Below are 22,730 nucleotides of genomic sequence, written 5' to 3' on the forward strand. Positions count from 1 at the left end.
TGATGTTCAATGTTTTATGTTATGAGTGCTTAGTGTATATTTAGTTGATGTTTTTCTTAGTTCATATCTTAGATGTTATTACTGTTTTTCTTATACATTTTATTGTTGGATGTAACTGGGACCCCGTGTACATAATTTCGCTCCACCACATGTACCACATGAGGTGCGAATGACAATAAAGAAACTCTGACTCTGACTCTGACTCTGAGATGTGAAGCAAAGCTGACATCATCAGTGAGAGAGGATCTATATCTGGATTTGGTTAACTTCATTTGTTTACATATGTATTTTGTAATTCCCCTTACGGGGGCCGGTGAGAGTCAACCAAAGGGCCGCATGTGGCCCTGGGGCCGTACAACGCCCAGGTCTGTGGTATAAAGTTTATTCATTTAGAAAAAACAAATACTATATCTGCCCCTTTTTTCAAACAATTTGTTCAATCATAATAATTTTCAAGTAACAGAACAAAATGAATAACTCTTTCTAATTTTTCTAACTCTAATGCAAAACACAGTAAGCTACTTCATATATATTATTTTAACAATTCAGCTTTGATCTTTTTCTTAAATGTGCACATTGACTTGGCATTTTTCACATCACTCTCTAGACCATTCCACAATCCAACTCCTTGGATTGAGGTAGACCTTCCCTTCACACTAGTTCTGAATTTTGGTTTGACAAATATCTCTATCCCCTTAAGATTATAACAACTTTGCCTTTTAACACAATTTATTTGGCTATTTAAAGGTAATGTATTATTTTGAGCCCTATACATAACTGATAAAATATTCATGGAACTTCAATAACTTCAGTTGATAAAATAATGTGCTTGATGGGTGACTGTAATGCTTTCTGGTGATAATTCTTACAGCTCTTTTCTGTAAAATAAAAATAGGCTTTGTAAATGTTTTCCCCCAAACATCAATGCAATAGATTAAATGTGGAACAATGATTGTGTTATACAACATGTACAGAGCTTTATCATTTAATAAGTCCCTGACTTTGTATAGTACTGCAATAGATTTAGATATTTTTATTCTTACAAATGGCATGCAGGCGTGAAGCATGGTCAGTATTTTTTAAGGTTGAATTAAATACAAAAAAAAGACTTCGAAGGAAACTTCACAGACCCAAAGTGACGTTTGTTCTGGCTTGTGATGTACGTTATCAACACACACATCTGGGCAACAAAAACAAAAGTTGTCCTGGAACAACCGAGTGGTGACGCTGTTTTTAAGAATAGATGTTTTTAATTTCAGGGGTTGGCTTATCCAGAAATATCTGTTCATCTTGTTTGGAAGTGTACACATACTCACAGAACTCTTGGAAGGACGTTGTTGCTCTGATATCCAATAATATCCAACCAGGTTTCCTTCTCTATTTTGAAAATGTTCTGTTTGGTATCCTAGATTTCAAGACGAAAGGCGCCTCTCACGTATTTATTATCAATCTGATATTGTTTCTTGCTAAGTTCCATATCCATCCATCCATCCATCCATTTTCTTTACCCGTTTATTCCATTTTTGGGTCACGGGGGTCGCTGGTGCCCATGTCCAGCAATCACTGTGCGAGGGGCGGGGTACACCCTGGACGGGTCGCAAGTCCATCACAGGGCCACATAGAGACAAACGAGACAAACAACCATTCACTCTCTCACTCACACCTAGGGGCAATTTAGAGTTACCAATCAGCCTAACATGCATGTTTTTGGTCTGTGGGAGCAAACCGGAGCACCCGGAGAAAACCCACGCATGCACGGAGAGAACATGCAAACTCCACCCAGAAAGGCCCCTGGACCGGGCTTTGAACCAAGGACCTGCTCGCTGAGAGGCAGCAGCTCTACCAGTTGCGCCACCGTGCTGCCCAAGTTCCATATCCATAAAAGTAAAATAATGCATAGGAAACTGTTTTTTGATCTCTTTGTAATAGATGTAAAACTGTATCTTGACTCAGTCTCGGATTCAAATAACAAAAAGGCTATAAAAACAAAAAAATATCTGTAATAAATACAACTTCATTTTGTAACTCCCATTTATTTATCTTTGTATTTTTTTTATTATTATTGTTTGCTTCCTTTTTTCTTCTTTTTTTGATATGTTCAATTTATTTAGTGTGTATTTTTTAGATTGTTGTATTTGAAGTAAAGTTCTAAATAAAGATTTGAGGAAAAAAAATCAGGGGTAGGCTATTTGTAGTCGTTTTGAGATGAATTAGTGTAAATTGTGACGTGTAATATAAAGTATGTTAAGGTGTACATTCTTCAAATAAAATGTATTTGAATAAATAATCAATTTTTTTTTTAAATTGTGAAACATTTATAACATTGTATGAATTCCTAAAATGGTGAAGTTTCTGTTTTAATACTTTTTTCCATGGTTACTAGACTGCTATGTGCTACATGATATCTACTTTGTAAATTAATTATTCTTTCATCACTTTTTAAATTTAATTTCAGTTTCAGATATCCACAAGTGCATTTTCCCATTTAGAATGAACAAACGATATTTAAAGCTGAAGTTGTACTAAACTCCAATTTCAGTCGTGTGGCTGTTATTCTAGTCATGTTTTTAAAAATATCTTTAAGATAAATTATTCCATCGTACATATTCCAACTATGTTAGATATGTGATTTTATATTTTTCCTATTAATTAATGTAAAAATAGATTCTTAACTAGTTGTAGCATGAATAGGTCTAATGGGTCTTAACTTTTTTTTGTTAACAGTTACAACGTGTTCTTTAATACTCAAAACAATAAAAACATGATTTTGGAGAAATGTTGAACCTAAGCTGCAGTCAGAACTCGAGGACTCAAAGTTAAATTTATTGACAAAATTAAAAAGCTGTCGAGGCAGCAGAAATACGGAATAAGCGCTGGTAAAAATCAAGGAGACGCGTGAAGTTGAAACCATCACTGGCACTGGAAAGCACATTGTAGAACTGAGGCACACAGAATATAAAAGTACACTAATGAACATAAATCACAAACACCTGGGGACGAGACAACAGGTGAGAGTGGGCGGGGCCGGAGCAGAACAGAGGAGCATGAAACAAAGCTGCAGAATACACACTGGAAATATAAACTTACACAAAATAACCAATACTAAGAGAAACAGGCAGACATTTGGAAGAGTTCAACAATTTTGATATTTAATATTTAAAATAAACTTTTAAATCTTCATTTCAGTCCGGCGTGTTTTTACGTTTCATTTCTTTGTTGAATTTTTTTGTTTGCATTTTCAAAGCCATAAAGTGTTCTGTCAAATATTGCAAGTAATAACTCGTGTCTTGTTGACAGTGTCCACAATCATCTGTTGTTTTCCAACTCAAGCTTCCTTTAAGAGATTTTGCCACAATTGTGATTTCACAAAACAAAAGCAAAAATATATTAGATAATATATCTCTAAAAGTCTATACAGCTAATGTTTTGTATGACTTGTTTTTGTCTGAAAGACACTTTTTGCTTTGTGATTTTGTTTATTTTATTTCAACATTTTCTGGTTTCGTTGACCCCTTTCAGTTTTCCATTACTTTCCCGACACATTGAAATATTAGTTAAACAGATGAAGACTGCTTATGAGTTTTTTTGGACCATAAAGAAGTTTAATGATGATTTATGTTTAATATATAACACACTGTAAAGGATAAACATGCTCTTCTAATTGCACCGTGTGTTGCTCAGCTCACCGTCACTCTTTTATTATTAAAGTGAAGCTGTTTATTATTCAAAGTGTTTGTTTGTAAGTCATTTCTTGATTTCTTAGCATATTAGTGGGGTGACAACATTTTATTTTTTTTATTTGCACATTTTAAACATGCCGATTACTGTACGTCTATTTAAAACGGTTAGTTTGATTTTGCTTTGCGTTGATATATTGGTGGTAGGAAGAGCTCTGAATGAGAAGCTTATCTCCCTCTGCAGGTTGTGAGGCCTGGCAGTAGCAGAGGGTGAGGAGCAATCACTGCTTGTTGACATTCAGCTCTGAACTCGTTTTACTGAACGTTCGGCCTTTGTCTCAAGATTTATGATCAGATCCCAAAGACGAGCCGTGTTCTCCATCAGAGCTGCTGACGCCAGTAGCCTTTAAAGACGATGCTTCCAGAGCATCCGACCAGCGCAGAGATGGACCGAGTCACATTCACCTTGATGGTTTTCCTCCTCAGCTGGAGATGTTACGCTGAGGAGGATGCAGACGGTTCAATATGTACAGAACACCAGAAGGCCTTTGATGGAGCTTGCTACGAGCTGGTGGGTCTGCAGATGTCCTTTCTGAAAGCGCAGGCGTGGTGTGAGCGAGGTGGAGGGCACCTGGTTTTCATCTTGAATGATGAAACGCAGCAGTTTCTTCAGACGCACCTGGAGCCAGAGAAGAACTGGTGGCTTGGACTGGCACCTGCTGCTCCAAACCTCACGCTGGACACAGCTCCCACAGAGGGTGAGGGGAATAGACTGATTTTTGTTATAAAAACAAGTCAAGAGATCAGTTTAAACTGTAACGTTTTTTTAAGGTTCACATTTCACTCAAACATGCTCCATCATTTATCTCATCTGACACCTTCTTATGCACCTTACCCTTGATGCGTTTGTATTTTATGACTTTTGTCAGAAGGCCTTTGGTTATCTGAAGCAACGGGTGAAGTGAGAAATAGCTGCTAATTTATTGGTCTTTTCAAGACAGATTTGTAAATGTGCCTTTATTTCCCTTCATAAAACTCTATCTTTATATTTTAATCACCTTTTTTCAAGATTAAATGAATTTACCTGACAGCAGTTTTATGTTAAAAAAAATAAAATTGTTTACAGTAGTCCCTCGTTTATCGCGGGGGATCTGTTTCCTGAAGTGAAAAAGTGAAAAACCGCGAAGTAGGAATAGTACAAGACGTAGTACTGTACGTACAAGTAAGTAGTAGTTTATTTTATTATATAAATATATACAGTAAAGGCATTTTAAACCCTTCCCACACTCTTGCAATATTCTAAACAATGTTTCTAAATGTTATAAAAGAGCACAGAATGTCATGATTTCTGCTCTCTGCCACCTGCAAGCGCTCTTGGCCACGCCCACTTCTCTGCTCTGCATGCTGAACAGCTGATCAGCTGCAGGAGGAAGCTTTTTCTGAAGCTCAGGGCTATACAAATGTGAGGCGGGTGCTAAATAATTTAAAATAATTTATTTTAAATAAAATTTCATGCCGATCGTGCGGCTCATCCATCAGTCGGCCAATTGTGTGTCATGCCCAAGCTTATTTAGAAAATTTGCAATAAATGAACCAGAAGTAGCGAGGGACTACTGTATTTGATTCTACGTTCCAGGTTCCCTTGCATGGTTGGATGGTTCAGACGTCAGATATAATAACTGGGTGAACCTGCCAGATGAGAAGACAACTTGTGGACATATCCTGAAACAGACAGGCTTCCAGTGGAAGGCCACAGACGACTGCAACCAAGAACTCAACTTTGTGTGCCAGTTTGGTATACAGGCTCTAATAAATCCCTTAATTATGTTGCATGTACTTTTTATGGGTCTAGACTTTTTTCTCCTTCTCTTTTAATATCCAGATTTTGGAAGAGGAATTGCATGTGAAGGCCAAAATGCCACACTGCAGTGTGGTTCTGGTCAGGTTATAGAGGTTGAAGACGCCTTCTATGGGCGAAAAACTGTTCACTACTGCCGATCGCACCTTGCAGCCTTACCCGCATCTTCCCAGGAGGAATGTAGCTGGATCAATGTGATGGATTCTGTAACAGGTGTGACACATCATAAAAAAAAATGAACAAAATTGCTGTGTACTAGAAATGGTTGTTGCATGTTGGCAACAAATGTTCCAATAGATGCTACATGCATTTCAAAGCAAATTTTTAAATTCTTCTGGAACATTTTTTGGTACTAATTGTTATGGATGTAACCCAAGAAGAGGTAGACGATTACGGAGTTTCTCATGGTTAAATTTACCAAACAGCTCTTTAAAAAATTGCATCAAAAAGTTAAGGAAATATCAAAACAGACTTAAGTAAAACTGCTCAAATATGTTAATGTCATGTTTGTGATCCCCTGGATTGGTGATTTCAGCTCACTGCCTTGGACTGCAGGCCTGCCAGGCTCCACTGGATCCAAGATCCGTCAGTGACCCGTGTCTTCCCCTGGGAAGTTATTTGTTTGTGGAGTACCACTGTAAAGACGGTCAGATGCACAGCATGCACATTTATTTACATTTTTCGTGGAAATTTGTGAAAAAAAATTCAAGTTTTGACCTATAACAATGTACAAATTAAATGCACCGTATGTGTTGTGTTACTTTTTTGTGTGTGTTTTGTTACATGGTGATCAAATTCCTTACCACTGACTACTTTGCGTGGCCAAAAACACAAAAGTGCCGTTTTAGTCTATGAGTTCTGAATATGCTTAAAAAAGGGTTATTGATTATTGTAAATTTTGAATTGACTAATATTATTTATTTCAGGACTTCACTTATTGATGACTAAGCTGGCGCCTGTTTTTGATAATGTCACCATCACTGTGAAGTGGCTCCTTCATCCGTTTAACGGGAACCTGACCTGTGCTGTGAACACTGGAGACGGTCACATTATTGATCCATACAGTCCAGCAGAGTGAGTTTAACCACATAATATCCATCTTTAACTTTATATGTTTGTGTCAGGGGCCTGTCTGGAAGCACTGGCTCCCCTCAGGGCTGTGTGCTGAGCCCCCTCCTGTTCACTCTGCTCACATATGACTGTGCACCTACCCATCCAGGCTGTCATATTTGCAAAGTTTGCAGATGGTACAGCGGTGGTGGGATGCATCACAAACAAGGATGAGTCCAGCTACAAGCAGGAGGTGGAACACCTGGAGATCTGGTACAGGAAGAACAACTTTCACATCAATGTGAAGAAGACAAAGGAGATGGTCGTGAACTTGAGAAGGAGCAAACACACCTCACACACTCACTGAAAATAGGAGGATCTGTGGTGGAAGTGGTCTACAGTGGAGAGCATCCTGTGTTCCAGCTTCAACGTGTGGCATGGAGGCTGCACAGCTGCAGAAAGAAAAGATTTGCAGAGAGTGGTGAAGGCTGCACAGAAGATGTTGAAGTCAGTCTCCCCACCATCACAGACATCTACACCTCCAGATGCAGGAAGAGGGCCACCTGCATCATGAAGGACCACACTCACCCAGCACACACACTTTTTGCTCCGCTCCCCTCAGGAAGGAGGTTGAGGAGCATTAAATGTAGAACCACTAGACTGAGGAACAGCTTCTACCCTGAGGCTGTTAAGACTCATGAATCTCTAACCAGAAAAATCACTGTGATGCTATTTTAATTGGAGACTTGACATTTATCTGCGCTGCTGATTTCTTGCCTTTAGGCTGCTGTATTCATACCCATGTGCTCACAGCAGACTCATGTTCAGGCTGCTGTTTAATGCACCGTATTATATTACATTATTATTGTTTAGCGCATATCTTAGATCCTTGTATACTGTTTCTTTTAAATACTTTATATTTTTGTTATTTTTGGATGTAACTGGGACGTTGAGGACACAATTTCATTCTATCTCATGTACCACATGTGATGCGAATAAAGAACCTGGAGCCTTGCACGTGTAAATCCAGTGGAATTCCACAGCAGACTGGTTTGAAACATGTCGATAAGGTGCTATTTAATTCGACAGATCCTGTTGGCAGGCCTCAGACTGATGAAGTCTTTCGGCTGCAAAACGAAACGTTTCTTCCAAAAAGAAACTGTCCGGATGACACGATTGAACATTTTTGTGAATGTTACTCCTCGTTACAGAATGGAGTCGAGCATTATCCACAAATTCCAGCAGCCTGGTGTTTTTACGGTTGGGGTGGAATGCACGACCAGTGACTGGCACGTCACAGCTCAGAGAACAATAACAATTCTGGAGCCTGTTGGAGAGTTCAGCGCAATCAAGTGCTATAGCAAGGATGTGGCAACAGATGGCACTAAATGCAATGCACTTTGTGGTTCGCCTGTTCAGATTCAGCTGCAGCTGGAGGCAGGTGAGTGACTCTAGAGGATTCACAAAGGTTTCTGACTCAGTGCAAAGTAACTGAATTTCTATTTTCCTGGCCAATAGGTATAAATGTTTCGTACACGATTACTCTCAAAGACAGTGTGATTGCAAACACCTCAGTGGACAAAGGGGTCACACCTCACAACATCACACTGAGTGAAAGTGTGGTGAAGAAGCTTGGACTGGGCTGCCATAACCTGAGCATAGCTGCATCCAACAGGGTCACGACATACAGTGCATCCTCTTATCTGGTTCTGTGTCTGCTGGAGCCTGCTAATGGCCTTCAGGCTTCTGTGATATCAGAGGTGGACGCGTGTCCAGACTCCACCGATCTCATCATCGGAGTTACGCTGGAGCAAGGAGCCCCAGTGGAGCTGCTCTTTAATCTTACCGGAGTCAGGGACACGCTGACAGAAACCAGAGACATGCTTAATAACAGCTTCCAAACTTTTACATTCTCCAATCCACTTGAAGGTACGTAAAGATGACGTGTTATTATACAAACCAAACACTATTCCTAGTCTTCAAGACATGTGCTGTAATGTTTGACACTTTTCTGAAACAGGACTTATGGCAGTAAAAGTCAAAGCAGTGAATGTTTTTTCCATCGCTCATGTGGATGTGAACTTAAAGAAGACGCTTCAGGCTTGTCAGAATTACTCAGTGAGCCAAGATGGATACACTGTAAGTGTCGTTAACGTGTGGAAGTAAGTTATGTCTGCTGCAACAATAGAACAACTTTGTTTTTGTCTGCAGAAAGATATGATGACTGCTGGCAGCTCCGATTTGAAAATAGATGTTTCCCCTGACTCTTTGGTTGACCGGACTCGGAGGGTCACACTGACGGGACTTGGAGTGGATTCATTAAACAGTAAACAAGAACTGGACTTTGAATGGAAATGTAGTAAGTTAAACAGTCATTCACACATCATTCAAATTTTTGCCAAGATCTGCAATAGTTACTGTCATTAAAATTTGTACACAAGTGACCGCAACTCAGAAAAATATTTTAGCGTTTAAGTCCAAATTTCTGTGCATGAAGTAGATCCTCACTGCTTGTTTTGCCAACAGCAGCATGGCCATAAATAGACAGAAAGTTGTTTAAACTGTTTACATACCCAGCTGTTTTTTGTTTTTATCAATGCAAATCAGAAAGCGTGCTGTGGTTTCTTAAAGGCTCAGTGCATGCAGGTACCAGGATGTGATGTTTATGTGTGAAAGCGCATATACACATATATGTATACCCCCATAGATAATTTAGATATTAATGCATATTTTGAATCAGTACAACATGTTGAGTTTCATGTTTTTCCCCTCTTTACACCAAGAGTGCTGCATGTCTTTAATGTCGCAGAGCTGATGCCTCTGTCTTTGTTTTGTCTGTGCAGAAGGTAACTGTTCATGCAGAAACATAACAAAGGACGAAACTCACATTGTTGAAAAAGATTGCCTTCCAAATCCATTTGAAATGCTTGAATACACTTTAACTGTGAGGAAAAGAACTTGGTTTAGAAAATGGGTCGACCACGCTTCAGCTTCCAAGTGCATCAGCGTTACGCCGAATGAATTTATAAATGTCACTATCAGGTAAAAAAAACACATCAAGAGTTAAACGCTTCTTTAGATGGTGGTTTGGAAACACGTGCTCATTTTTGATCGCCCACCTGCAAAACAAACCTTGAAATTTGTTCGTGTCTTTTCTTTTGATCATAAATACTAAATAATTTTATTCTTGCAGTTGCGATAATTGTGCTTCATTAAATGTGAGCGACCGTGCAAAGCTAAGTCTCAGGTGTGCGACGACTTGCCCAGATGTAGTTTGGTTTATTGAAGACCCCAAACCTTTGACAGTAAGTCCAATACAACTTTTTTTTTTTTTTTAACAAACAGCTGCATCGGATATTTGAGTCAAATAATTTGGTGATTATTTTTCCTTAGGGTGAACTTAGTGAATGTTACACCAAAGCAGAAAGAAGGCCACCCATCGAGAAGCAGCTTGGCAGCACTGAATATATAGTTAACAGCCAACATTTAAAGGTTTCAAGGAGCATGCAGCACAACGTCAACGTGATTGCTTATGGTGAGTTTTCCTCCCACAGTCAGGCAAAAAGTGCTTGTTTTTTATGATTGCATAGTATTACATCCAATCCTTCCTATTTCTCCATGTTTATGCTTTGTCTTTCAAATATTTACTGATTTAAATTTCTATTTTTATAGGTAAGACAGTGCCTGGCTTCATCAAGTACAGCATTCCGATACCTGGTCCTGAAGTGACAGCTGACGCTCCGGCCGTTCCATCGTGTAGCATCTCTCCATCCTCAGGAACCGTGCTTGATGCTTTTGAAATCACCTGCCAGGCAACATCTTTCTGCTTGACCGGCTGTCTTTACTGTTTGAAAACCAACACAGGTGGCCATACGTTGTACAGATGTTGCTATAATTATCAAGAACACATGCATCACAAAGCCAACTTTTAAGTGTCCTAAGCATCAATTTGTAATCAGAATATAGACAGTAATTTAAAAAGCAAAAGAGTTTTAGTTCAAGCAGCAGAAATAACCAAGATTTAAATACATTTATTTTGTGTTTAAGGCAAACATCTTCAGTGCGGTGACACAAACGAGATAAAATCAGTTTTCCTACCTGTGGGAGATGAGACCAATAATCACAGTTTGTCTGTGGTGGTGACCGTGAAAAACAATAATGCAACAGCCACGACCACTGTTGACACGCAGGTCTGTTGTCTTCTAATAGGTCCATCACAGAAATCTGTCTTCTTGATCAAAAATACTGAAACGTGTTTGTTTTTGACAAGGTTCGAAAAAGTAATTCCAGCACCTCCATAAAAACTCTGCAGTCTGCAGTGGAGGAGACTGTAAGTCATTTAGAGCAGCAAGGCCTGCTCTCTGGTGAGAGACTTGGACAAATATTCTCTTCAGTTTCTGATATGATAAACTTGGAGTCTGACCGAGATCAGAAGAAAGACAGATCAAAGGTAAGAGAGCGCCGCTTTAACTGGGAGAGACCTACACATTGTTGCAATGTTCATCAACTTGATCTGTGGATGAAGCACAGAGAACTGTCATTTTAATAAGGACTTGTTGTATTTCAGCTGAGAGAGCAGATGTTGACTAAAATGATGCTGGTTTTAACGGACTCACCCAGCAACACAACACAGGAAGTGCAAGTGACGGCCGAGGCTGTGGCTGGACTCACACAGATCTCAGATGAGCTCAGTCCTGCTGCTCAAGTACTACCAGAACTACAGTTCTGTTCATACGATGATGTGTATTTAATAAATGTCTTTTTTTAAACATACTTAGCAAGACCGAATTAATCAAAGACTAGATTACAGGAATACAAATAACAATTTACATAAAAACAATCACAAAATACAACAAACATTCTTAAGTTTTATCCCCTCAAAAATCAGTTTTTCTGATGAAATAATGGATCTTGTGAATTCATGAGACACCCGCAACCAGCCATCCCTGCCTCAAAATCATTTAAACGGTTTACAAAAAAGCAGCTACCTAAACGTGCACAAGTTGTACAAGCCAAGTCAATATTTTTTACTCATTACAAGTCTCTTTTTGTCGCATTTGAGTGGATTTAGAAGACAGATAGAAATTCATCCTGAGTGCAAAAGCAAGAACTTTTCATTCATGTTTTAATTATATGAAAGCTGCACAAAGGCTAAAAAAAGAATAACAGTATAAAAGTTAAATTTATGACCTCTACAAGCTTTTAAACAGATATAAGTATGCCATCAGACTGAGTGTCAAGTACCATATTTTCCTGAGTATAAGTCGCATCAGTCAAAAAAGCATCATGAAGAGGAAAAAACATATATAAGTCGCTTCGGCGTATAAATCCCATTTATTATACGTCACCACTGACCGTCACGTTTATTATGCGTTTATTTTTCATTCAACCTTTATTTATTCAGGTTAATCCCATTGAGCCTCGAGGACTCATTGACAAGAGAGACCTGATTTCAACAAAGAATGATGACAACAATAGACAGTTATAAAGACAGTATAATAGACAGTAATATAATATAATATAATAGAATAGAATAGAATAGAATAGAATAGAATAGAATAGAATAGACAGTTATTTAATTGTCAAAACAGTTTTATTTCGCCTGAGTGGCACGACGCCATCCATCCATCCATCCATCCATCCAACCATCCATCCATACATCCATCCATCCATCCATTCATCCATCCATCCATCACAGCCGGAGCAGCTTGCTCTCCAGCGTTCCTCCGCCTGCACCAGCTGAGTGAATTGAGCACGCACGGGAGGACTCGCTGTCGCAGTTCAAGCACCAGTCAAAAAATGCCTTATGGGAAAAAAGTACATAAGTCGCTTCGGCGTATAAGTCGCAGGACTGACAAATCTATGTACAAAAACTGCGACTTATATGCCGGAAAATACGATAATTTATGAATTTGACTCAGTAATACAATCTGTTGCGAAAAATAAATAAATACAACCAGCCAACAATATGAACAACTGCCTTTTCTGCTGATGTTGTTCAGGCTCTGCAATAAGTTGCACACAGAACAACGACAATGTTTTTGTTTTGCTTGATTCGTTATTTTCTCCACAGGAAGAAGCAGGCTCTTTGTTAGTAAACCTCAGCTCCTCCCTCAAGACGATAAGCGTCCATCAGCTCAGCAGGGAAGAAGAAGATGTCGTGCACGCAGCCACACCAATAGTTGAAGCAGCCAGTAATATTTTGAACGTTTCATCAAATGTACAAACAAAACTTTAAAGATCGGGACGCATGCAATTCCATCATTCTCTGTGGCGTCACACAAATATGTTGCAATGTGTTATCCTCAGAAAAAAGTTTCGGATTTTCTCCTGACTGGGATCGACAACATTCAGAGCGCTTTGCTGAATAATAAAAAGGTGGATGGACAACCTGCCATCATTGACTCTGATCAGATCAGTGTGTATGTTAACAGGTAAGTGACTAACGACACTTAGCAGAACGTAAAGTTAAAATGAGGTTCACGAAATTGCTCGGACTCTGTCTCCTGCAGAATTACTTCAGAAGAGATGCAAATGCAGCAGATAAATGTCCAGAAGAAAAGCTCGTCCAGATTTTCATTTCCTTCCCTTCCTGTTGGTGTTGTCTCTGCAGAGGAGCCTGTGGATGTCAGAGTAATAAACAGTTAATTTTATAAAGAAAATACAACCTGATAGAAAACAATTTATTGTCGAGGAGCTATTTTTTTAAAGACCGTATTGTTTAACATGTATAATTAAGATCTGATTGATTTGCGCATTCTTATTCACGTTTAGTTTTAGGATACAGATACATTTTCTTCTTACCAAATATGATCAGTAACTCCCTGATCCAATTAAAATATTTTGTGACTTCTTTCTTTTATAGGCATACATTTAATTAAGCTAATTAAACATTTGAATTGATAAAATGTGTAACCTGTACTGACAGAAAAATAAGTAAAACACCTTAGTTTTACTTCTAATGTTATCTTTGCGCCAATGAAATCTAAAATTCGTGTGATTTTGCTACATAATTACTTTACAGTGCGTCTTTTTCATAGATGGTGAGTTTAGAGAAGAACCCATATTCTTGGAAGGAGGAGAACATCACAGGAACCGTGGGTTCTCTTTCCCTCACTAGACTGAATGGCACCGTCATACCTGTTGAAAACTTGCCGGAAGAAATTGAAGTAATATTTTATATCTTTTCTTGGCACTTCTTGATATTTTGGATTTTTTTTTTTTTTTTTAGATTAAGATTTTTTTTCTGGCTTTTCAGATTCTTCTGCCAAGACTCGATGTTGAGCAAGAAAGCAGCACAGTCCTTGACCTCGCCAATTTCAGCACACTGATGATTGACGTGCCATCAGCCGATGTGACGCTGGTGCTGAAAATGGAGCCATCTGAAGACATTTCTTTTTTGGTATTCCTGGGATATAAAGACTATCCCAGTACGGAGAGCTACGTGGCCAAGACTCGAATCCCTCTTGAGAAGACAAATGAAGGTAAAAAAGTAAAAAAATAAAATAAAAGTCGGTTTTATTATGAATACTAATTCATTTCAAGAAATTTAAGACACTTTCTTCATATGCAAAAACAATAATTTAAACATTTTTTTATCTTATTTTTTAGGTAAATGCAACTATTAGTCTACATTACTTTTTTTTTTAAACGTTTTCAGCCAAATCTACATAATTAGCAGCTACAGTAGAACCAACAGTAAATATCACATGAACAACAAGCCAAATAACTAAAGATCTTAACGTTGTAGTGACCAGCAAAAGGACGCCCCACATCAGAACTACAGTAACAATTTTCTTCCTTCAGCTCTTCTACTGTGTTTTGTGTGTTATTGTGTCTGGTGTTCTGACACAGAGGAGAAATTTACCTGGGTGCTGAGTCCCAAAGACCGAACAGGAGACGTTGGAGTGCACTACCTTGTGATAAAACCAATTGTAGAGCCCGGCATCAAATCCATCAATGCCACTGTTGCTGTCACTTCCATTGCGGCTCAGTGTAAATACTGGAACGAAACCATCTCGTCTTGGTGTGAAGATGGCTGCAGGGTGAGCAGAAAAATAAACTTTCGCATGGATGGCATTAATACAGCAACATATTGGGAACATGGATCACCCATTTTTCTTTTCTGCTACAGGTTGGACCACTCACCACACCTTTGGTTACTCAGTGCCTCTGTAACCACCTAACTTTCTTCGGCAGCTCCTTCTTTGTCATGCCGAACTTGGTGGATGTTTCTCGCACTGCTGAACTTTTTGCTACATTCGCTAACAATCCAGTGGTGGTGTGCTTTGTGGGGGCAATTTTTGCTGCTTATCTGCTGGTGGTTGTGTGGGCACGCAGGAAAGACATCCAAGATTTAGTCAAGGTCATCCTTAGTCTTTTGCAGTACATTAGATTTAGGCTTTAACAACAGTCTTTGTTAGAACGTTTTCCTGTTCTTTTGCACAATATTTAAACTTGAGTATTTATTCATCATTAAAAGATATGTCTCTTGGTTGACTATTTAGAAGTTTCAGCATCAACCAAGGTGTCAGTTTTTGCTTTATGCATCACTTGTCTAGTCAATATTTGGTCACTTTAGTGTCTTTCTGTTTGCTTACAGGTCAAGATAACAGTTCTTGCAGACAATCACCCATTGGCAGAGTATCGGTACATGCTCACCATTAGCACAGGCCACCGGCATGGCGCAGCCACTTCCTCTCAGGTCAGAATGTATTTCATGTGTCATCGTCAAACTGTTCATGTTGCTAAAAGCTCCCAAAATTTCCCTCCAATCTGACTGACCATTTCTGGTCTAGGTAACCATAACTCTGACAGGAACAGAAGGAGAAAGTGAACCGCACCACCTGGCAGACTCTGAAAAGCCTGTGTTTGAGAGGGGTGGAGTAGACATGCTTCTGCTGACCACTCACTTTTCTCTTGGAGATCTGCAGAGCATAAGACTGTGGCACGACAACTCTGGAAAACACCCTGCATGGTGAGAGGACATGATGCTGAAGCTCAACTTGAATTTACTAAAGTAGCATGTGTACAGTTATTCTTTTAATGTACAGGTACGTCAATAAAGTGATGGTGCAGGATCTGGAAACCGGTCAGAAATGGCACTTCCTCTGTAACTCCTGGCTCGCTGTAGATATGGCAGAGTGCACTCTTGACAAGGTCTTTCTGGTAGCCACAGAGACTGATTTGAAAGGATTTAGGTGAGACCAGCCTTAGACACTGTGCACACTCCAAACAAATCTGAAATAACTCTCAGTTATTTCTTGTTTTGTCTTAATGTGTTGCTACAACTCCTCATATTTTATAGTAACTTGTTCTTCATGAAGACAGCCAAGGATTTTCAAGACGGTCACATCTGGTTTTCTGTAATTAGTCGACCTCCGTGCAGCACTTTCACACGTGTGCAGCGAGTGTCCTGCTGTTTTTCCCTTCTGCTGTGCACCATGCTGACAAGCATTATGTTTTGGGGCATTCCCATAGATCCCTCTGAACAAACTATGGACCTAGGTAAGTAGTAGTATGTGCTATTTGGAGCTTTGAGAAGCCATTTTTTTAATTTTGGTAAACAAAGATGTAAATATGAAAATTGTCAATCTTTACATAGGTAGAAACAATGTACCGTACTTTCCGGCATATAAGTCACACCTTTTTACATGAATTAGTGTGTGTAATGTTAAAGCTGCTTCATTTTGCCATGTTTTGACCACTAAAGTGCATTTATTAAGGAATAGTTCAACTGAGACACATCTTTGCTTTAATGTCGAGCAAACAAATAATTGTTTTTAAGTGTTAATCTTGTAAAATTTTGAAGAACTACGACAGCGCGTGCTCCTGCGTCTGCCATTTTGGCATCCAATCAATTTTTGGCACAACACTGGCCTAAGTTTCCAGGTGGTCAGCGGTGATGCATAATAGATGCAACTTATACGGCGAAGCGACTTATTTATGTTTTTTATTTCCAAATTATGAGACATTTTTGGAATGATGCGACTTGTACGGCAGAAAGTACGGAATTATTTTTATTTTTCAGCAATTTCCGAACAGGCTGACAAAAAAAAAATGTTTTGATGGCAATCTGCACCAGCAAATTACAGATTTTCATCATATTAAAATTAAACTTTTCATCACATTTATAAAGTAGTTTCTCTGTAGGTCACATCGAGTTCACCTGGCAACAGGTTATGGTTGGAATTCAAAGTTCGATCATCATGTTTCCCATCAATCTCCTTATTGTGAGCATCTTCAGAAACACTCGCCCTCGAGAGAAAGCTGCCAGAACAGATGGCTCGAAACAGGGGAACACCGTTAGAGTTTCCCCTTCACAAACTTTGTCCCCTCAGAAGGAGATGAAGGAGATCACTCCAGACACTGTGATCAAGGTGAAGTGACATCCTGAGAACACACCGTGAAGTCTGTTCACGTCTCAAAAGCTTTATGTTTCCACATTAGGACATTAGGAGAATCGCTCAGTCACTCTCAAAAGCTACAAAGAGTGTGCTGCCACATCTGGAGCTCCATTCTGATCAGCAGACAGACATCAACTCTCTACTGTCTGTGGTGGAAGACATCATTAGACAGCAGAATCGAGCGGCTGGAGATTTCTACACCAGCAACTCCAAGAGAGATTGTGCTACGATTCTCAGTTTAGGCTCAGTAAATCTTAATGGTAAGCTGGTTTGTTAATAATCTGAATAATTCTCTGTGTGTGCATGTGTGTATGGGTGGGGGGTGTATAGAAGAAAAATAAACTATTTGTCTTTCCATTTGTTTCCTTGAACAGAAAACAGTGTGTGGGGAAGCCTGGAGAATACATCAGATGCATTTCAGAAGAAAACCAACAACAGCCGATGCCTGTACAAGCAATTACGTCATGTTGAGAAGGAGCTTGGTCTGCTGGGACCTTCTCGTTTTCCTAATGCTGACAGCTACAACAGAGCTCTCCAACAAGTTCAGGGAATGAAAAGTCATTTGGCGTTCCACCTGTCCTCATCAAGCCTGGATGGAGATCAGTTCAGTCGCAGTCCCAGTCCAGAACAGAGCGTCAATGATGTCGCTCATAAGAAATGTTGCCAAGGAGGACTGCCATGGTGGTTTGTGTTTGTTGGGTGGACACTGGTGATTGCAACCAGCGGTGTGTCAGGATACTTCACCATGATGTATGGGCTTACTTATGGGAAGGACCGCTCTATAAACTGGCTTGTCTCCATGATGGTGTCCTTCTTTGAGAGTCTTTTTATTACCCAACCTCTGAAGGTACAAAATGACGCACAGGGCCAAATAAAACAGTATCATAAAAATTCACTAACTGATTTCTAAACAGATCTTATCTGAACGAAAGCAAAATTGATAAAGCTATTGCCTCACAGTGAGAAGACCCATGTTCACCTCCCAGCCTTTCTGTTTGAAGTTTGCATGTTCTCTCTGTGCTGCGTGGATTTTCTCCATGTACTCCAGTTTCTTCCCACAGACCAAAAACATACCTGTTAGGTTAATTGGTAACTCTAAATTGTCCCCAGGTGTAATTTAGTGTGTCAGTGGTTGTTTGTTTCGTCTTTATGTGGCCGTGTGATGGATTGGAGACCTGTGCAGGGTGTACCCCGCCTCTCATAGTGACTGCTGAAAATGGGCACCAGCTGCCCCACGGCTTGTAAAGGAAAAGGGGGTAACAGAAAATGGATGGAAATTCAGTTTTATTTTTTACCATTATTTCATTTCCAGCTTTAAACAAAAATAGATGTGGGATAAATACATCCAAAACATGTTTGATAAAAATATGACAACACTATTCTGTATCTCCAGTTCAGTAATTTTTCTGAGGTTTCTATGCAAATAATCTTACTTAAAAGGTAGCAAAAGCTCTTGTCCTGTTCATTTTCTCCTTAATGATCTAGTTTTATCCACGTTAACACATTTATACATGGCTTAACAAATGCATGTACCGGGAAATTTACTTTTTTTTAATTTCAAAGTACTAGATTATAGAATAAATAATATAATGTGATTTATTGAAATTTGAAAATATTTTCGCACAGGTTCTTGGATTTGCTGCTTTCTTTGCTCTGGTTCTGAAGAAAGTTGATCAGGAGGAGTTTGGAGAGCCTCAGATAGACGAGAACTTCAGAAATACATGTACCGGTATGGTTTTTTTTTTGTATTATATTTTATTTTTAGATTTAAAAATAGAACAAATATTGAAAAAATGATCTTGCAGGGGATCCTGATGTGGTGCAAGCAGCAAGAAGAGACAGCACGTGTAGCTTCTATCAGCCACCACCTCCTACTGACATTGAGAGAATGAGGAGAAACGTGATTAAAGAGCAACAAGTCTTCGCCCTCATCAGGGAGATTCTTGGTGAAGTTACCACTCTGTTACACACCAGCAGTAAAAACAGGGAATGTTATGAAATTTAAAGTGCTAATGTAATATATGTATGATGCAGCCTACATGGGATTTATGTGGGTGTTGCTTCTGGTGGCGTACGGTCAACGGGACCCCAACGCTTATTTTCTGACTCGTCACATTCGACAAAGCTTCAGCAAAGGCATCGCAGACACCACAAGTATTCAGGATGTGTTCAGCTGGGCAAACACAACTTTACTGAGCAACCTTTTTGGAGATTACCCAGGTAATCATTCTGTGACAATATTGTCAAAAAAACTTTCTGACAAGCATGCTCATTTTTGCCTGCTGATGACAAAAAGCTACTGTATTTTCCAGCCTATAAGTTGCACCTTTTTGACAAATTTACATACCCTGCGATTTATACACAGAAGCGACTTATTTATGGATTTCCCCCCATATTTATAAACCAATTTTTGGCTGAGATATGACTGTTTTCATTCATTTTAACACTGACAATATTGAACACTACCATTTTCAGCCGCTAGATGGCACTCGAGTGGTTTGGCATGCTGTTGTGTCTTGTAATAGGTAAAAGTGGCTATTAATGACACACTCAGCTTGCCATATACTGCCACCTTCGTCCAGCTGGAGCAACCGTCAAATCAGCTTCATTTCGGTGCGCCACCCCGGCGAAATGCAGCTGATTTGACCATTAAAGTGCATTTTTTAAGTAAAAGTTCAACTGAGACACACCTTTACTATAATTTTGAGCAAACAAATAATTGTTTTTAAGTGTTAATCTTGTTAAATTCATGTTAAAGCCCTCCCGTGCACGTTCCCGCAGCCACCATTTGGCAGCCAATCGATTTTTGGCACAACACCGGCACACATTTCCAGGTTGTCAGCGGTGACTCATAACAAATGCTACGTGTCAGCGGTGACTCATAATAGATGCAACTTATTTATGGATTTTTCCAAATTGTTAAACATTTTTGCACAGATGCGATTTATAGACCAGAAAATATGGTAAATATGCTAAAAAAATCTGCGCTTGTATTTTTGAAAATGCAGTAATATTATCTTGTCTTAACATTCACTTGTTGACCTAAACTCAATATCAGGCCTCAATAATTTAAACCTTCTTGACAAAGTTACTTCAAATTTGACATTTGGCTTTACCGGATATTGTGAATGGTTCTGGGATTGATTTGCCTAATTATATTTGAATTATACTCATTTATCTCTAGAATGTGATTTTAGACACGTTTGTTTAATCTGAATGTTTTTGCCTCAGGATTTATCACAGATGGAAACTCAAAGCTGGTGGGTAACGCTCGCCTTCGCCAGGTGAGGGTGCAGAAAAACTCCTGCCTCATTCCTCGCTCCATGCAGCACTCGGTGCCCGACTGTCATGCTCCATACTCGTGGGACTTGGAGGACATGGGCTCCTATGGGCCAGGCTGGAGCCGATCTGTGGGCAATAACACATCCCTGGATCCCCACAGTCCATGGGTGTACAAGTCTCAAAGTAAACTGAGGGCTTACCCCATCTGGGGCAGGGTGATGCTCTACAGAGGAGGCGGATTTGTGATGGATCTAGGCACGGATTTGCAAAATTCAACTAGGTATTTATATTTTTCCTATAGAAATTGTTTTATTTCAGCAGCATATCTATAAGTAATACTGTCTTCCATGCGCCAATAGAATCCTTCAGTACCTTTATGACAACACGTGGTTTGACGTGTACACACGAGCAATCTTTGTCGAGTTCACCGTGTACAATGCAAACGTAAACCTCTTCTGCATTGTCACACTCATGCTGGAGACAACGGCCATAGGTACGCACAGTGTATGCACCAAAAAGAGCTGTACAGTAAGAAGCGTAATCTCCACAATGTTTGGCCACCAGGAGCTTTCCAGCTGTACGGTGAACTTCAGAGCGTGCGTCTTTACCAGTCGACTGGTGGTCTCCACATCTTCGTTATGGCCTCGGAAATCGTTTACTTTCTCTTTATCGTCTATTACATGTTTATTCAGGTGAATAGCTTTACTTCTATGAAAAGTGCATTATAAAGTCGCCCAGCTAAACACATGACACAGACTTTTCTTTGTGTTGACAGGGAAAACTTATGAGGAGGCAAAAATGGGCTTATTTCAAAAGTACATGGAACCTGATTGAGTTGGTGATCATACTTCTCAGCTGGAGCGCACTCTCCGTCTTCATCAAGAGGACTTTATTGGGGAAGAGGGACATGGTTTTTTATCAGAATAACAAAGACCAGTAAGCAATAGGACAACCACATGTACATTCACATGTTTTTTCTCATTTATTCTGTGAATTTCATGCAATTCTTTGAACTGCAACACAATATTAAATCAGTTTCTAACAGACAAAAAGTTATTTGTAATTTTTTTTTCTAAAATACATTATGGCTTTTACAGACACCTTATGCATGTCAAAGAACATTTTGTGCTTGTAAAGGTTTTGAAAGCTGTAAAAAAAATTAAAAATAGATTAATCTCTCCAGTGAAACTCCTGAGCCTACCCTGAATTGATAGAATTGTAATAGCTCTGCTTGATATGTCATGTTTACAAAGCATTTTTATTTGCTCTCTTATCATATTCCCATTATCTATACAGAATGTATTTATTTATTATTATTATTTTACTGATTATAATCTGTGGGATGAAACAAGCTTTTCATAGAAGATTATTAAATCATTAGTGCACTAACTGAAACAAAAAAAAAAATGGAAGTTTAAACAAAAACAAGTGCCTTTCATCTCTTGTGTCTCCAGATTTGCGAGTTTTCATGAGACAGCCAAGGCCGATGCGGTGCTCGGGTATCTTATTGCCTTTCTGGTTCTGCTGGCTACAGTCAAACTGTGGCACCTGCTGAGACTTAACCCAAAGCTGCATATGATTACAGCCACACTGCAGCGCGCTTGGACTGATATTTCAGGCTTCCTGGTGGTCATGACCATCATGTTCCTGGCCTACTCTATTGCTGTGAGGGGTTTCCCACGCTTTGCACCAACACTTCTGTAGAGTCTCTGCATATTTTCTGCTTTATCTATAATTTGTGAACCAGCCCACATTTGACAGTGCATATTAACACATGGATTACCTTTCTATTTTTCAGTCTAACCTGATGTATGGGTGGAAGCTGTACTCCTATCGAACTTTGCTTGAAGCAGCACAAACTATAGTCAGCTTGCAACTTGGTATTTTTAACTATGAAGAGGTTAGTAAGAGGCTGTTAGAACTGTCCCACATATTGACAGCTTATTCTTCTTAAATGTATTTCCTCTGTCTGATCCATCAGGTTCTAAACTACAATCCGGTGCTTGGGGCTTTCTTCATCGGCTCCTGCATTGTGTTCATGACCTTTGTAGTGTTGAACCTATTTATCTCTGTGATTCTTGTGGCATTTAGTCAGGAGCAGATACATCACAAGGTAAGGTATTCAAATGATGAGCCTGAAATATTGTTAAATTCACTTTTTACAGAGGCCAACTTTGTTAGTTAGATCAGCTCCTGGTCATTGTGTGTTCTTTGAGTTAAAGCTATACTTCCTGTTCTTTCAGCCATCAGAAGAGGAAGAAATTGTTGACCTGATGTTGGTGAAGCTTGGCAGTTTGTTTGGAATTAAATGTAAAAAGCGAACAGGTTATGGCCAAACCGAGGAGTACACTTCATCTGCTTCAAATAACAAACTTGTGACCATTTCTTCTTAAGATCTTAATGAAGTATGACGGGTTTATCACAACCCCAGCCTGCTACACCTGACTTGATTTTGTT

The 22,730-nt window shown here is 39.3% G+C and overlaps 1 protein-coding gene across 1 annotated transcript; it reads left to right on the forward strand.

Annotated features, from left to right (window-relative positions):
* The first annotated feature begins 4,146 nt into the window (after positions 1-4,146).
* On the forward strand, positions 4,147-22,730 carry LOC119428084 (polycystic kidney disease protein 1-like 2). Its single transcript, XM_037695731.1, has 41 exons — positions 4,147-4,435; positions 5,314-5,472; positions 5,560-5,748; positions 6,071-6,181; positions 6,462-6,609; positions 7,797-8,026; positions 8,104-8,514; positions 8,606-8,724; positions 8,797-8,944; positions 9,429-9,627; positions 9,779-9,890; positions 9,979-10,120; positions 10,258-10,449; positions 10,633-10,775; positions 10,856-11,035; positions 11,153-11,290; positions 12,659-12,805; positions 12,895-13,019; positions 13,098-13,218; positions 13,626-13,754; positions 13,844-14,069; positions 14,440-14,630; positions 14,720-14,950; positions 15,188-15,289; positions 15,384-15,562; positions 15,639-15,785; positions 15,893-16,092; positions 16,738-16,964; positions 17,035-17,233; positions 17,366-17,838; positions 18,618-18,714; positions 18,797-18,937; positions 19,026-19,211; positions 20,223-20,553; positions 20,633-20,766; positions 20,838-20,965; positions 21,049-21,209; positions 21,728-21,938; positions 22,072-22,173; positions 22,255-22,386; positions 22,517-22,730. Exons 1-41 carry the CDS (start codon positions 4,147-4,149, stop codon positions 22,664-22,666), a joined length of 7,380 nt encoding a protein of 2,459 aa, XP_037551659.1. The 3' UTR covers positions 22,667-22,730.

This window comes from Nematolebias whitei, chromosome 2 (genome assembly GCF_014905685.2).
Source record: "Nematolebias whitei isolate Nwh7 chromosome 2, NemWhi1, whole genome shotgun sequence".
In the NCBI taxonomy this organism is placed as follows: Eukaryota; Metazoa; Chordata; class Actinopteri; order Cyprinodontiformes; family Rivulidae; genus Nematolebias; species Nematolebias whitei.